General features: G+C 35.1%; 1 protein-coding gene across 11 annotated transcripts in view; it reads left to right on the top strand.

The window, feature by feature from the left end:
• The window catches only part of Arb2a (ARB2 cotranscriptional regulator A), a 460304-nt gene that overhangs the window by 25424 nt on the left and 417796 nt on the right, over positions 1-17084 (top strand). For 7 of the 11 annotated variants that reach the window (XM_076857011.2, XM_076857018.2, XM_076857019.2 and 4 more), the window contains exons 2-3: positions 6137-6164; positions 9293-9413. The exons of 2 other annotated variants lie outside the window; for them this stretch is intronic. In XM_076857011.2, the coding sequence (XP_076713126.1) occupies positions 9308-9413 (106 nt within the window). In that variant the 5' untranslated portion in view covers positions 6137-6164; positions 9293-9307. The remainder of the gene's footprint in view (positions 1-6136; positions 6165-9292; positions 9414-17084) is intronic. 2 more of the 11 variants (XM_076857020.2, XM_076857012.2) reach the window with 2 other exon arrangements.

Here is a 17084-nt window from a genome sequence, read left to right on the forward strand (position 1 = left end):
ACTTTATTTGTTCCTTTTAGATATATGTGACAGTAGAGTGTATTTTGACATACTAGACATACATGGAGTATAACTTATTCTAATTAGGATCCCATTCTCGTAATTATACATGATGTGGAATTTCATGGGTTGTGTGTTGGTATATGAACATAGAAAAATTATGTCCTGTTCATTCTCCTATTTTTTGTACTCCCATCTCCCTCCCTTCCTTTCATTCCCCTTTGTCTAATCCGTGAACTTCTATTTTTCCCTCCCCCTCCTTATTTTGTATTATAATTTTGGCATACTTTTAAAGCATAGGTCTGAGAACATAAATGGCTTAACATTTCACAAAGTGTTATTGTGTTGGCAGCTTCAGTGCTTCAGATTTCATTTTATACCTAGAAAATAAAGTTTGTTCCTTTTTATAACTAGAGCAGGCCTAGACACTTGCCATTGAATTTTGGGTAGAGAGGATGAAAGGGACATTTAAAGAGAGAAATTCTTCAAGTGAGTCTCCCTAAAGTCCACTCCTCACTTCTTTTGCATGGAAGGAAGAGAGAAGAGTGAGTGAGATTATGAAGTCTCCTTCCTTTTGAGACTTCCTTTGGCTATAAAACATCTATAAAGATGTGGAGAGAGAGAGAGAGAGAGAGAGAGAGAGAGAGAGAGAGAGAGCGAGCCAGCCAGCATTTAATATACAGTAAGAGACACCCTCTACCCTGGAGTGTGGAATCATCACTTCAAAAAGAAGCCACACATCTATTGAAAGTCATACTCTATTCTTCCATTCTTCTAACCTTTGAAAACCATTAATCTACTTGCATTAATACTTAATTCATTTTCACTAATGAATAATATTCAAGTGTATCTATATGCCATATTGTGTCATAGACATTTTGGTTATTTCTTTTTTTAATAATTATGAATAATATTTTTATGAACATTTGTGTATCAGTTTTGATGTAGACATGTGTTTTCATTTCTTTTGCATATATACCCAGAAGAAGAATTGCTAGGTCATATGGTAAAGGTCATATGGTAAACCATACATGTGATATTTTCAGGAACTGTTCACTTGTTTCTGGAGTAGCTGTGCCAGTTTGCCTTCCCACCATCCTTATAAATTTCTCCACGTTATAATTTAGATATTAGGTGTCCCCCAAAGCTAATGTGTGAGGCAATGCAAGAAGCTATAGAGGTAAAATGATTGGGTTAAGAGAGTCTTAACCTAATCAGTGTGTTAGGGGGATTCACTATGGTAACTGTAGGCAGGTAGGATGTGGCTGGAGGAAGTCTGGACCTGGAGCCATGCCTTTGAGGTTTATATTTTGTCTTTATTGAGCAGAGAGCTCGCTTGCTCTCTCTCTCTCTCTCTCTCTCTCTCTCTCTCTCTCTCTCTCTCTCTTTCTCTCTTTCTCTCCCTCCCTCCCTCCCTTCTTTTTCTTGGTGCCATGCTCCCAGCTGCTTTCCTTCCTCACACTCTTCTCCCTTTATGTGCTGCCTTACTTCAAATCCCAAGGAATGGAGCCTTCTATCTATGGACTTAGACTTCTGAAAACAGGAGCCCTCAAATAAACTTTTCCTCCTCTAATTGTTCTTTTCAGGTCTTTTGGTCACAGTGGTGAAAAGCTGACAAAAATATTTCATGTTTTCATGAACACTTGTTTTATTTTTAATTTTGATTGTAGCCATAGTAGTAATATGGCATTGTATTTTATTTAGGTTTTGATGCATTTTTGTAATGGATAATAATGTTAAGCATGTGTTCATATGCTTTTCGGCCATTTGTATATTTTTTTGAGAAATTTGTATTCATATCCTTTGCTTACTTTTTTTTTTTTTGTGTGTGGGGGGGTACCAGGGATTGAACTCAGGGCACTTGACCACTGAGCCACATCCCCATCCCTATTTTGTATTTTATTTAGAGGTAGAATATCGCTGAATTGCTTAGCACCTCATTTTTGCTGAGGCTGTCTTTGAACTTGTGATCTTCCTGTCTAAGCCTCCCAAGCCACTGGGATTATAGGCATGTGCTTCTGCGCCTGGCTTCATTTTCTCACTTTTTAATTAAGTTATTTATCATTTTTATTTGCTGAGTTGCTAGAGTTCTTTATATATTCTGAATAAAAATCTTATCTCAAAATATCAGAAATTTGTTATTTAATATTCAGAAAAACATTTGGAAAAGCAGTTGTCAAAGTTTGGGCTTTCCAGATGCAGATGCTGAGACAGAATTTGGGATGTAAAATGTTTATTCAAGATCAGCATTAGTATGGGGTATAGCTCGGTAGTATAATGCATGCCTAGCATGAATAAGGCCCAGGGTTCAATACTCAAGCACTAAAAGTAGGAAGAAGAAAAGACCAGCACTTGTGAAGGAGGAGAATAGGATTGATTAGAGAGAAAAGTTGAATTTATGTTCAGACCTAATGAAACCTCCGTCAACTTGGCAACAAACTCTGAAGCAAATATTGCCCATTAGAGTTTTCCTTCACATTCCCACTTTGTTTTGTCACTGGAGGGTCAATAGGAGAAAGGCATGACCTTGAATGAGACAGCATTCAGCACCTGAGGCTATCTGAAGTATTGGATATTTGGAAGCTGTTGGCTGACTGCACTCCTTGTAGCTGTGCAGCAAGTTCCCCTTGAAAGGGCAGCTGGGTAATTTATCCAGTGTCTGCCACATGTACGTTATAGTTTAAAGTCTAGGTTGCATTTTGAATTCACTAAGTTTAGCACTACTAGAGATGTTAGTAAGCATGTTTATGAAATGAGAAAATTTGGTGCTGACTTTGTGAATATGTTTTTACCGTTATTTCATATATTAGTTGTTTTGAAATATTATGATAGTTTCTACCCGTTTACTTTGGCCTAGGATTGTGCACACTTGTATTATTGTGTGTTGCTGTTTATATTTGTCATAGAATGGCATTTATATTTTATCTATATGAAAGAGACTACTGTTTGTTTGACATACTTTGTTTTTCTAAAATTTGGGAATTATTTTGTGCTTGGCCATAACTCTGCCATTTCTGTTACATGATAAAAACTTTATAAAAGACTACATAAATTTTTTTCTTTTGGTAGACTTTATAAAATCTACAATTATCTTTGTCTTTGTTTAATTTCTTAACTTAATTTTTAGCATTGTCTTGTAGATACTGTATGCTTTTCTATTGTAGTCTTCTGAGTTTCTGCCTTCTTGTAGCTTAAAAGCTATGAGAAATCTGACCAGATGATTTCCAATTTTGGAACCTATTAAAAAGACAGTAGTGCAATATTCATTTCTTTTAAAATCTTTTTATTTGATATTTCTTAACTTTTGGCTCTTTATTTTAGATGTTTTATTTCCCAATTTATTATGAGAAACAATGGGGAATAATTTTTATAAATCTTAATTCTGAATAGCAAACTAAATACACTGATAACAATTTTAGTTGACAGCTTTAGTCTATACATAATTATGACCAACTTGTCCCAGCTCCATATTGTAATAACTTCCTAATAGTGGAAATCAGTACATGAAATTTAGTATCTTTATTTTGCAAAAGGTCTAAGACTATAGTAATTTTTAATATATATGTTTTGGGGTGTGTGTATTTGTGTGTGTACTGATATGTGGGTACTGGGGGAGAGGCTAGAGAATGAAGACATGAGGCTGGAGCAGACACAGAACACAAAGCCTAGTATAATGTGGAACCCTGGTGCATAGAAAATGGTAGCTTCCACACTGAATGCTACAGGCATTGTGATTTTCTTGAGTCACTTTACTTTATAATGGAACTGAGATTAAAAACCCAAATTTCTCTTTCCATGCCTATATCATGTTGCTTGGAAAAACTAAGAAATTATTTTAGATGGCCTTGAATTAGAATCAGGTATTCCTAGACTGAGCTATGCTTTGATCCAAACATAATTGCATTCTGTGTGGTAGTTACCATTTTCTATGGACCAGAGGACCATATTATGCTGTGCTTTATCTTCTGTGTCTGCTCCAGTCTAATGTCTTCATTCTCTAGCTTCTCCCCTCAGTTCCTTTATATCTGTATAACACACATTCCCCCAAACATATATTTTAAAATCATTGTAGTCTTAGAATTACATATTGTCATGTAAAAGTTTGAACTAACCTTTACTGATGAGCACACTGGTTATTTTAATTCTAATTTGGGTGGGTCATAAATCTCTGGTACCAATTTCACTTACTGTACTTTCAAGTGCAAATAGGCTATTTTGAGCTTAATTTCCAGAGTCTGATTCAGTGAACAAGGATGCTTTGGAGACAGACTAGACCCAGACCAATGCTGGGGGCCTCAGAGAATTAACCCAGTTTTACTTGTTCTGACTATATTTTGTACTTTTGTAAATGCATTCGGAATATAAGGTGAAAAGGACTCCTGGTGTAAAATCACCTATATCTAGTTTGTATTTAATACCTGGCTAAAAACAAACATGGAAAAATGAGGCTTCTGGGTATCTTTCTGAACATTTTATATAGTGCTTATGGCATATTTTGTACAAACAGGTTAAATAAATATTCTACTGTTTCATGTTTTGAAATGCTGACTAGATAAAGATTACACATGACAAGTTATTTATAACTATTTATACATAGTGGATTCTCTGTTGGAATCATAGAAGGGAAAGATATGATAATTGCTTTGTGTAGTTCACAGAATGAAATTGCAAACTGAGATATTTTGAATCTAGTTTGTACTGTAACCATTTCTAGGAAACCATATTTAAACAGCAGTGGTTATCGTGAAGTGTACAACATGTCAACTGTGTCCCAATTCACATCAGTAAAAACCTTCCACCACTTTATTCCCTATAACCTAACCTCCATCAGATAATTTTGAATAAACTATGTTGAATGCACATATTAATATATATCAAATGAACCAAACGGCTTGCTGGCTGCATTTTCAATAGTGTTTATCTGTGGTCATGCGAGTTATAACTCTGAATTTTTATTAGGAAAACTAAATTGAGAATTTATAATGTTTCTGGCTTAGCTTTACCAGCTGTGCCACAGCCATGGAATGTAACTCAAGAGTAAAAAAATCTAACACAGTGTATTAAGAGAGAAACAGACAAATTGCTTTTGCTTCATGCCTACTTGCTTTGTATCTGCCACTATAAGGTTTAGGGCCATATACAATAATTAGTAGTTTCTTAACTTCTAATATGTCATCACTCCAGCAAACTGCTATATGAATTTTTAAGTTGTCTCATATAAAATAAGAATAATGATTCTTCAATAAATGGGCAAAGGAACTGAAGAGAAACTTCACAGAGGAAGAAATATGATTGGTCAATAAATATGTGAAAAAATATTCAACATCTCTAGCAATTAGAGAAATGCAAGTTAAAACTACACTGAGATTTCATCTCACTCCACCCAAAATGGCAATTATCAAGAACATAAGGAACAATAAATGTTGGCAAGGATGTGGGGGAAAAAATACACGTATACATTGCTTGTGGGACTGAAAATTGGTGCAACCACTCTGGAAAGCATTATGGAGATTTTTCAGAAAATTTGGACTAGAACCACCATTTAACCCAGCTATCTCACTCCTCCGTCTAAACCCAAAGGACATAAAATCAGCATATGACGGTGATGCAACCACATCAATGTTTATAACAACTCAATTTACAATAGCTAAACTATGGAACCAACCTAGATGCCCTTAAACAGATGAATGGATAAAGAAAATGTGGTAAATATATATAACAGAATATTACTCAGCCATAAAGAAGAGTGAAATTATGGCATTTAGCAGTAAATGGAGAACTGGAAAATATATGATAAATGAAATTATCTAGTCCCCCAATACCAAAGGTCTAATGTTTTCTCCCATATGTGGATGCTAACTCACAATTAGGGTAGGGTAGGGAAGAATAGAGGTACTTTGGATTAGACAAAGGGGAATGAGGAGAAGGGAGGGGAAATGGGAAAAGGAAAGATAGTAAAATGAATTAGACATTACTATCCTAAATGCATATGTGATTACACAACCAAAGTAATTCTACATCATGTACAACCAGAAGAATGAGAAGTTATACTCCATATATATTTTTTAATATTTATTTTTTAGGTGTAGATGGACATAACACAATGCCTTTATTTTTTTTTTTATGTGGTGCTAAGGATCGAACCCGGGTCCCGCTCGTGCTAGGTGAGTGCTCTACTGCTGAACCACAATCCCAGCCCCTCCATATATGTTTAGTATGTCAAAATATATAATATTTTCATGTTTAAAATAAGAACAAATAAAAAATAAAAAGAATAATGATTCTTAATATATTAGATCTTGAAAGTGATTCTTTAAAATATGAATCTTGAGTATGATTCACAGCATCAAAATATATTTATAATTCTACTTTTGTTAAAGTAGCCATAGTGATATAATTATATTAATCATTCTGCTTAGGAATCAGATAATTTGGGGCCAAGGAAAAATGACTTTATAGTTTATATTAGAAGAAATACCAAATTAAGCCTGGTGTGATGGCACACGTCTGTGATCTCAACGGCTCATGATGCAGAGGCAGGAGGATCACATATTCAAGGTCAGCCTCAGAAACTTAGCAAGGCCCTAAGCAACTTAGCAAGACCCTGTCTTTAAATAAAATATAAAAAGAAGAAGGGCTAGAGATATGACTCAGTGATTAAGCACCCCTAGGTGCAATTCCCAGTACCAAAAACAAAAAGAAAAGAAAAATAAATGAAAATAGAAATACTGAATTAGCAGAGAAACTAAAAATTTTATGAAGCTTGCCTATATATAGTTAATGCAGTCATGGAATTGTTAACAAAGGGCACTGTGTATGATCTTTCATGTATGATAATTATCTCTTTAATTTTTGCTACAGAATGGTATTTACAAGCTGATAAAACTTCTACACAACTTGTGGGACATGTTAGGACTGATTCCTGATAAGCACTCCCCCACCTTTTTGTACCAGGGGCACTTGACCAGTGAGCCATATTGATACCCAGCTCTGTTTTGTATTTTATTTAGAGATAGGGTGTCACTGAGTTGCTTAGTGCCTTGCTTTTTCTGAGGCTGCCTTTAATCCTCCTGCCTCAGCCTCCTGAGCCACTGGCATTACAGGCATGTGCCACTGTACCTGGCTGATAGCCTTTTAATTATTGCTTTGTTATAACAGTATTGTAATTATCAGTCTAGCTCTGAAATATGTTAGCTGTGGTCACTTGGCAGTTTGATTTTAGCTAGTAAGTAAGCAGAGGAAGTAACCATGTTTGTTTTACTCACCATTACAGATGCAGAGATTTATGCATTACCTAACCTATAGATTGGGATGTATCTCTTCATGGAATATAGATACATTTACTTTATGCTGAATTTATGGAATTTTACGTTACAAATACACAGAAGAAAAATAGGAGCTGCTACTTAAATGAAGAAGAAGAGAGATTTTAGCTCATATTTTTGGAGGTTTTAGTGCATGGTTGGTTGGCCCTGTTGCTTTGGGGCCTGTGGCAAATCAGAGCATCATAGGCAGGGAGCCTGTGGTAGAGCAGATTTGCTCACTTCATGGCAGCAAAGAAGCAACGGGAAATAAGAAGGATCGGGGGACCCCAACATCCCCTTAAAGATCATGCCCTCAGTGATGTTATTTTATTCCACTAGACCCTACCTCCTAAAGTTTCCATCATCTCCAAATAGCACCATTGGTGATGACCATGCTTTTAACACATAAGCCTTTAGGGACACTTCAGATTCAGATGGTAGCAGTTGACTGATAATTTTAGTTTGTTTTTTTTTTTAAGGAGATCTCATTTGGTAGCAATAATATTGCAATGGTTGGCTATACATTTTTAGCTACTATTATATGAGGTATTGCCACATTTTATAAGTGAGAAAACTGAATATTTTGGATATTAAGTGCCTCTCTAGAGGTCACAGAGTTGTTATTAAGTGTGAAAATTCATTTACAACAATTTTGAAAACTATAAGCCAACATATGTCAAACACTTAATTATAAATCAGATACTATACTAAATGTTTTATAGTTAGCTTTCACTATGAGAGAGGCATGATTATCATTTCCATTTTACACATATGGAAAATGAAGCACAGACAAGTTAAATAATATATCATGGATTCATGGCTGGCTAGTTGGAGAGTCAGAAGGTCCTTTCTCTTATATCACCTGCAATTAAACTTGAGATATGGGCATCATTGGTAATGTCTATTTGGAATACTTATCGTTTAAAATATTTATTTTCATTATTGTGTTTTAAAACTTTTTACCTGTTTGCAGAATAAGTAAACTTTAGATTATTTCTCCAACATTCTTCTAATTACAGAAATACATTTCTTTTTAAAGATAATCATAAGATGTATCTTTAAATGGAAATCACAGTTTGCTTTGTGCATAGCAAATCAGTTGGGTACCATAGGGGAATAATCTGTTGTATTTTATTATCATCAATGTAATTGTCTTATACTTTCCCTTGTAGTTATGGTGTAATTGACTAACTTTAGCTTATATTTTTCCATTGTATGTGTTACACGTTTTTCCTTTTAAACTTTTGGAATAGGAATAGTGTTTCTATTCTTGATCATAGGCACCCCCGGAAAAGTAATTTATTTGTACTTTTAATGCCTTCCCTTTGGCCAATGTAGAACAGAACTAGTAATAAATCAAAATTTTATATTATAGCGACTTACTAGAGACCATTTATAAAGTATACCATTTATCACCAGATAATGAATTTAACATAGTTTCATTTTTAAATGGGCTAATTTTTTCCTCAAGTTATGTTTCTAATTACAGAATAGGTAATTCGTAGATGCTTTATGTGTTTATTTTTCTCCTTCTAACTTCATATTTTAGGAGGAAGATGTTGTGACCTTGTTAATGACACATACTTACTGTTTAAATGAAATTGCAAGTTTTTAAAATTATCTGAAGTTATTTTTTTAAGAAAACATTAGTTGATAAGGAATTGAAACTAAATAGTAAATTTGGGTAAATTCAGTTCAAAATACATACAGATTTAAGATATTGTGTATGGTGACATGAGAGTTATAATGTTGACAAAAGCTTGATACCTATATTCCTGGAGCTTGTAAACTGTTAACTGAGCCAAATAAATACATAAATAACTATAATGCAAAGCAGGCTATAGTAAGAGCTATGGAATAGTGATCAACAAAGTGTAGTGGCAGATCAGGAGAGGAGATTGTCCTCTTCTAGTGGAAGGAGCTAGGAAGTCCTCATGGAGTAGGTAGGCTTTGAGTAGACCTTAATTTATTGCTTTCATTCATTCTAGACTGTCTGAAGATTGATGTCTATTTCCTTGAGCTCTTTAATTTTGTTGCCAATTTGGATAAGCATGGCACAAATCCAGCAGGGAGGTCCAGATGAAAATGAAAAGACTACAGCTCTGAAAGGTACATACTTAATTTGCTTTCTTAGGAAATTTTTATTACACCTAGAAAAGGTGTAGGAATGTTTAGGTGACCTTTCATTCATTTCACTTTTAAAACAGATTACCAGTACCTAAGCTATTTGCAGTTATTTGTGTCTCTCACAGGAACTATCATAGTATCTGAGATGTAGTGAATACACAGTGATTTTTATAACTATAAGAATTCTTAATGTTCTTTTTGGAATCATGCGTGTAGTATTAGAACTAACACTGTCTTTTGATTCAAGACTGGTTCCCTTACAATATTTTTGTTGATTGGAATGTCATATTGGGTTAGGATAAAGTTCTGACTATTCCAGTATTTTGTCTTTGTGGCATTGGCACTAGGGATATTTTATGTGAGGCCCTCCATGTTAATACTTCAGAAGGAATCTGCCTTAGACATTGTTAGGGATTTGAGTTCTAGGATTTTTAAAAATCTGTTATCTAATATACTTTTACTCCTAAAAGAAATATACAATCTTTATTATCAAATATTGCAATGTCTATAATTTGTCCATGATCTGATTATCTATGTAACCTGTAAAAGGTTTCAATGTTTTAAATCCATATAAGTTTTCAAGGCTTTATTTGGTGGTGAAATAATGTATTGAGGGTTTTCTCAATGTTCAGATGCCAACTTTTTAAATTTAGTTTGCTTTATGCTTCTATGATAGAATATAACAGAATAGATATTTTATAATAAACAGAAACATATTGTCTCAGTTCTAAAATCTAGGAAGTCTAATACCAAAGTGCTTGTTTCTGTAAAGAGCCTTTTTGCTGTGTTATCCTTTGGAGGAAGGACCAAGAAGTAAAAAAGGGCCAAACTTACCCTTTTATAACAGTAGTAGTCCTATATATAAGAGTGGACCCTTTATGGCCCAGTCATCTCTTAAAGATCCTATGTTTAAACGCCGTTAAAATGGCCACTAAAAACATCATGAACTGGCAAATGATAGGATTTCCTTTTACTTGATTTAGTGTAAAATCTATCTATTCCTCAAGTGTTCCAAGATCTGTTTTATAGCAGATGCTCCTGCTAGATATATACTATATAGATATGACTATAGGTTGCTTCTCTGAATCCTTGGCTGCTGTCCCTACCTGAGTGTTCTCAAGTAGATAATAAAAAATACCTCAAGAATTTTTCCTACTACCTTATTTTACTTCTTATTATGAAACCTCAAGCAGATACAAGATTAATCGACTAGTTTCTTGGCTCAACTTATTTGTCATCTTGACTCTGGGTTTAGATGTAATGATCTGTTCATGGAATTATATAAGTATCTCTTACCCACAAAAATGGAAAATGATTAAGAAGGTTACTATCTTTAGGTTTTCTAGACAAATTCTCCTCACAAATGTGAGATGATGATGGGCTTTGGATTATATTGGTAGCAAGGGAATGATTAAGAAGTGACACATTCTGGAAATGTTTTGGAGAAAGAGATTACATTATTTGATGATGTATTAGACATGAGATATTTGAGAAAAGCTTCACTTTGAAGCTTCTTATCTTAAATAGGAGCCATTAATTACAGTGAGAAAACATTGGAGAAAACAAGTTGGAGGTCACGGTGGTAAATAGCAAGAGTTAGATTTTGAATGTGTTAATATTAGATCCCAGGTAAACATCAAAAGGGGAAAAGTTGATTTGGTGATTTGGGGGAGAATTTAGGCTAAAGATACAAATTTGGGATTTATTAGCAAGAAATAATATTTAAAATTCTGATCCTAATTGAGATCACCCAAGATGTTAGTATAGCTAAAAAAAGAGGTCTGAAGATTAAGCTCTGGACACCTTGACTTTTAATCAGGAAGATAAGGAGGAATCACCAACAGAGGCTTAAAAGGAATTTCTAGTGAAGGGAAGAACCAAGGGCAAGAGAGATTTTGAATGTCAAATTTTAAAAAAAGGAGTAATTAATTAAGTATATGCTGGTGATGGGTCAGATTAGATGAGGACTGAGAATTTACTTTTGGATTTGACAATATGAAGGTCATTTGTGACCCTTATAAAGAGCTGTTTCAGTGAATTGATGGAAATTAGATCCTGAATGGAGAATTTTAATAGAGAATGAAAGGAAATTGAAGGCAGCTGTATACAACTCTATGGATGGTTTCATTTCATGCTAATATGCTGTTGGGAATGATCTGGCATACTCAGAATAAGGGATAATTTAGGATCAGTGACAAGGAATGTTAGTGAAAGTTTGCAACTAAATAGATAGGTTTCCCACCTAGGTAGATTTTGTGCATATTCAGCCTTACTTGATAAGAAAATTTGATTTCCAAGTTGTGGTTCTAATTGGTTCCCCCATATTGTATGATGTTAGAATGATTTGGGGAATCTTAGAGGTAATACACTGATGTTAAAAGAGTATAAATAGTCTCTAGACAGAGAACTGTCTGACTTAAGTTCAGATTTTTCCTCTTATAATAGTGCAAGTTGCTTAATTTCTCTGAGTCTTTATCTTCATTTGTGCAGTAGGAGTAATAATTCTTAGTATACATGGTATTATAAGAATTAATGGAGTCAAATTGAAAATACATTAAGTTCTTGAACAATATGGGTTAGAATTGCATGGGTATATATACATAACATGAATTTGTTTTTGAGATATAGGGGTATTTGAAAAAATTTTCAAGTGAACTATATATCTAGAAATACCAAACAAAAAAAACACCAAAATTAAGAAAAAGTTAGGTATGTCCTGATCACTTAGACTATATGTAGATAATAGTCTGTTTTATCATACACTGGTGTAACACATGCACACATAGAGTGTATATGGCATCAGTTATAATGTGAAGAAAAGTGTAAACAAATATAGAGTATTGAAATCTAACTATATAAAACTAATTGTAGTTCATACTGTACTACTCTATTAATTTTGTAGCCACCTTTGGTTGCTATTTGCAATAATCTCAAATGTTGTATCTGCATAAAATTCCTGTGGCACTAATGATATCTGTGTGAGTATTTAGTCTCCGGTAAATTGCATTAGATAGTAAAAAAACATTTCTCCATACTTCTTAAGCATTTTCACCATATAACATATTGGTATGTGTTAATACACAAAACACACAAAATACCTATCAGCACTGCCTGTACCAAGCCCAGAATATGGACAGCAGCACAGGGAGTGGTGGCCCTGGCAGCCTTCCCTTAGGAGTGCCTTCATTTGGGGATATGAAGGTCATTACAAGGTAAGTTTGAGGGATAGTAAAATGGTTCAGTGCAAGAAACAGATATGTTTTAATTAAATAAGAATGGTACCAAGGAAGATGTATTTGTATACCAGTCTGCCATAAAGAATAACTCTAGGAAATACCTTTATGGGGTAGTTGACAAAGAAATGGGGAGCTTAATGTTATTTAAAGCAAGGGTGCTGAGACAGCAAAGGTTGCATGCTCTGGTAGAGTTCCAGTTCTAGGCAGTAAAGAAACAGCAGATTATAACCATTATAGATGCATCACAGGGGTCCTCTACATAATTACCAGTGGACTATCAGAATGGTAGAATAGAGAAAAGAGAGAGGGATCAGAGAATGCTTCGGAAGGCTGGACCCAACAATGCCTGCCCTACTACAGTTAAAGGTTCCCATCTTACTACTACATGTGGAGACTCTATGGGCAGGGATCACAGTATGCCAGTCTTCCTCTACAAGGAGAAGTGAGTAACAGGGTTGGCAATCAGGGTACAGAAGGACAAGGTTGACCAGTGTTTCAGTCTACTTCCCATCACTGTGATTAGACTACCTGGCAGGAATAACTTAGAGGAGGGAAATTTTATTTTGGGCTCATAATTTCAGAGTTTCAGTTGACTGACTCCATTGCTATGGGCAAAGGTAAGGCAGAACATTACAGTGTAAGGGCATGGAAGAAGAAAACTGTTAGCTTATGGCAGCCAGAAGACAGACAGAGAGCATGGGAAGAGGCCATAGTCTAGGCCATGCTTCTAGTGACTTACTTCTTCCAGGCATACTCTACCTACATACAGTTACTATCCAGCAGTTCGTTCAGAATGGATCAAATGGATTAATTCAATGATGAGGTTACAGCTCTCATAATTTAATCCTTTTACCTATGAACATTCCTACATTGCCTTACACATAACCTTTTGTGGAACAGTAAAGACATAATCCATAATAATCACTGTGACAAAATACAAGAAAATCAATTTAGAGGAGGAAAGATTTATTTGTTTTTTGGTTTCAGTGCATGGTCACTTGGCTCTATTGATTTTGGGTCTGTGGTGAGGCAGTGCATCATGATGGGGAAACATAGTAGAGTATGTTACTCACCTCATGATGGATAGGATAGAGTGAGGAGATGGTATAATCCCTAAGGGCATGCCCCCAAGGCCCTACTCCCTTTAACTAGGTCCCACCTTCTGTTATTTCTTCCACTTCCCAGTAGTCCACTCATCTATGAATCCATCAATGGATTAGTCTATTGATGAGCTTAGAGTCTTTATGAATCAGTCCCAAAGGTCCACCTCTGAACATTACTACATCAGGCCTTCAACATATGAGCCTTTGGGGAACATTCTAGACCCAGACTGTAGCAACCAGTGAAGCATACTATGTAGGTGATTAATTCTGCAGGAGCCTTACTCACAAAGACAGTCTAGAGAGAATAGTAATGAAGAGGAAAATCAAGGAGGCGATATCCAAGGTCAGTAGCTACCTTGATATTTGTACTGCCACAGTTTCAGTTACCAGTGCAGACAACCCTAAAACAAGTAGAAAACCCCAAACCACCAGAGAATAAAGAGAAAAAAACAGTTAATCCACTAGCTGAAAATTTGTTCACTCCTCAGGTTGAGCATGGCAGGGCTGAGTAAATAGGAGTTTACCATCTATACTATTATCTGCTCATAAGAAGAAATGAATGTGGTTCCATCAAAAAGAAAGTGAAAAAGATTGGAGCTGAAGATAGCAAGTGCTTTCTTTTTTCCCATTGAACAGATAACTTGGACTATCTATAATATCTATTCAGCATAGAATTTTTGTTATTTTGACTTACAGATGGTTCTTTTTGGTAATTACAAATGCACATTTAAAGCCTAGTTTTCCTCAGTATACTGTTGAAGGTTTTATTTATTTATTAGAGCATTATAATTATACATAGTAACTGTGTTAATTTTGACAAAATCATACATGCAAGGAATTTGATTTCAATCCCTACCCCACCCACCCTTCTCACTCTCCTGTTCTTCCTTTTGCTTCTTTATGTTTTTTTTTTTTTTTTGATACCTATGATTGAACTCAGAGGCACTTGACTACTGAGCCACCTCCCAGGCCCTATTTTGAATTTAATTTACAGACACGGTCTCACTGAGTTGCTTAGTGCCTTGCTGTTGTTGAGGCTGGCTTTGAACTCCAATTCTCCTGCCTTAGTCTTCAGAGCTGCTGGGATTACAGGTGTATGCTACCATGCCTGGCTATGTACTTACTTCTTTTTTTAATATTTATTTTTTGTAGTCGCAGTTGGACACAATAACTTTATTTATTTATATGTGGTGCTGAGGATCGAACCCAGGGACATGAATATGCCAGGCGAGCGCTCTACCGCTAAGCCATATCCCCAGCTCCTGTACTTATTTTTGATTGGTACTTTTGACATATAAAGGTAAAAGTCCCTTTGGTACATTTATATATGCCTATAACATGGTTTTAAAAAATTCATTCTGCATTTCTTTCCTGTTTTAGTTAGTTAATTTGTCACTGTGACCAAAAAACCTGACAAATACAATTAGAGCAGGAAAAATTATTTGGGCCTCATAGTTTCAGAGGTCTCAGTCAATAGATTGCCAGTTCTGTTGCTCTGGGACTAAAGTGAGGCAGAACATCATGATGGGAAGGTGTGGAGAAGGAAAGCATTTCAGATTTGGCAATCAGGAAACAGAGAGAGACTAAGCTCAGCTCACCAGGGACAAAATATGTACCCTAAAGGCACGCCCACAGGAACCCATCTCCTCCAGCCACACCCTACCTGCTTACAGTTAACAACCAGTTAAAGGTCTCATAGCCCAAAGAATTCACTTTTAAACTGTCTTGCATTGTCTCATACGTTAGCTTTTGAGGAACACCTCACATCTAAACCATAACACCCCCCTTTCACTCCTCTTTCCCTTTGTTTCGTAGCTAGTCAAGATGAGATATTTAAGAACTTCATTTTTAGATTGTAACAAAGGTATACAGTTTGATTTTTAAAAGAAAGTGAACAAACTGCAAGATCCTATTAATATAAGTGTTAAATAATAATAATAATCATAATCATAATAGTAATAATGAAAGGTATGCTTGGAGTTTTGACTGTGTTGGCAGGTCAGTCCCCCTAATCCCTGCATTGTTCAAGCTTCAAATGTATTAGAAAATAAAAATGGTAAGTACATAGTAAATTCTACTTTAGAAAAAAGTTGAAACACTGAATAAAACTCTATTCCTAGAATAGGAAGGAAATTTTATTCTTGATTTTTTTCACAACTTGGCTATGATGCATAAAACAATGAGCTGATGATCACTGACTGCTGTTCTATGACGGGTTTCAAGTTTACATGGCAAGAATGCATACTTGAAGATGACAATTTTTCATGAAAGGAGGGTGCTTCAAATAATGGCATAGTGGTAGAAAAATTTCATCAGATAATTTCAGTGGGCAGAAAAAAGGTAAGAAGTACTAAGATAAGCAGAGTTAAGGCAGTGCGTTCTGGAAAAAATAATTTAAACTAGTTTACTTTGATAATGAAGATAATAAAGATAATGAAAATGGTGAAGATGATGATAGTTATCCTTAAATGAAGGCATACATCAAGTAATTCTGTCATCTCTTTTGGACATGGCAGTGAGACATATGGATATAGCTTTATAAGGAATTCTACTTCTTAAACATATTATTTTTTTTCTTTGCAAGTTTTATGGGCTTTTAGTTTGTCTACTTACTCATTTATAAATACATTTTTCCTGGATTTCTGGAAAGATGACTTATAACTAGTTTTTCTTGTTCATGTGGATTTGTTTTTATTTACTTTTTATCTCTACACTTATCTTTAGAATGGTTGCACTTTGCCACAGTGATGTTGTTAAAAATTCTGGATATTAGCTGGGCTGGTAGTACACACCTGTAATTCCAGTGGCTTGAGGGGCTAAGGCAGGAGGATCGTGAGTTTGAAGCCAGCCTCAGCAATTTAGTGAGGCCCTAAACAACTTGAAACCCTGTCTACAAATAAAATATTAAAAAGGGCTGGGCATGTAGCTTAGTAGTAAAAAGCCCCTGGGTTCAATCCCTGGTATCCCCCAAATTCTTGATATTAATGTTACCTTATCAATATTATTTGTGATAGCCTTGATTATAGTACAGTAAATATATATTACTTTCTTCTGTTCTTTGGGGAAGAGTTTATTTCCTAGACTCATTGATGAAGGTTTTAGCCAAGTAAATTGCTTTTGTTGATGTTAAGCAATAAATTGTTGGTGGACATGCAGCAAGCAGAACTTGCTATAGTTCAATCTGTAGTATTTCCCAGAGCTCATGTTTTGAAGGCTTAGACCTTATCTTGACACTATTTGAGGGTGGTAGAAACCTTTAGGAAGGGGACCCAGAGGGAGGTTTTAGGACATTGGGGTGTGTCTCAAAATAGACT

This window comes from Callospermophilus lateralis, chromosome 5 (genome assembly GCF_048772815.1).
Source record: "Callospermophilus lateralis isolate mCalLat2 chromosome 5, mCalLat2.hap1, whole genome shotgun sequence".
Classification (NCBI taxonomy): Eukaryota; Metazoa; Chordata; class Mammalia; order Rodentia; family Sciuridae; genus Callospermophilus; species Callospermophilus lateralis.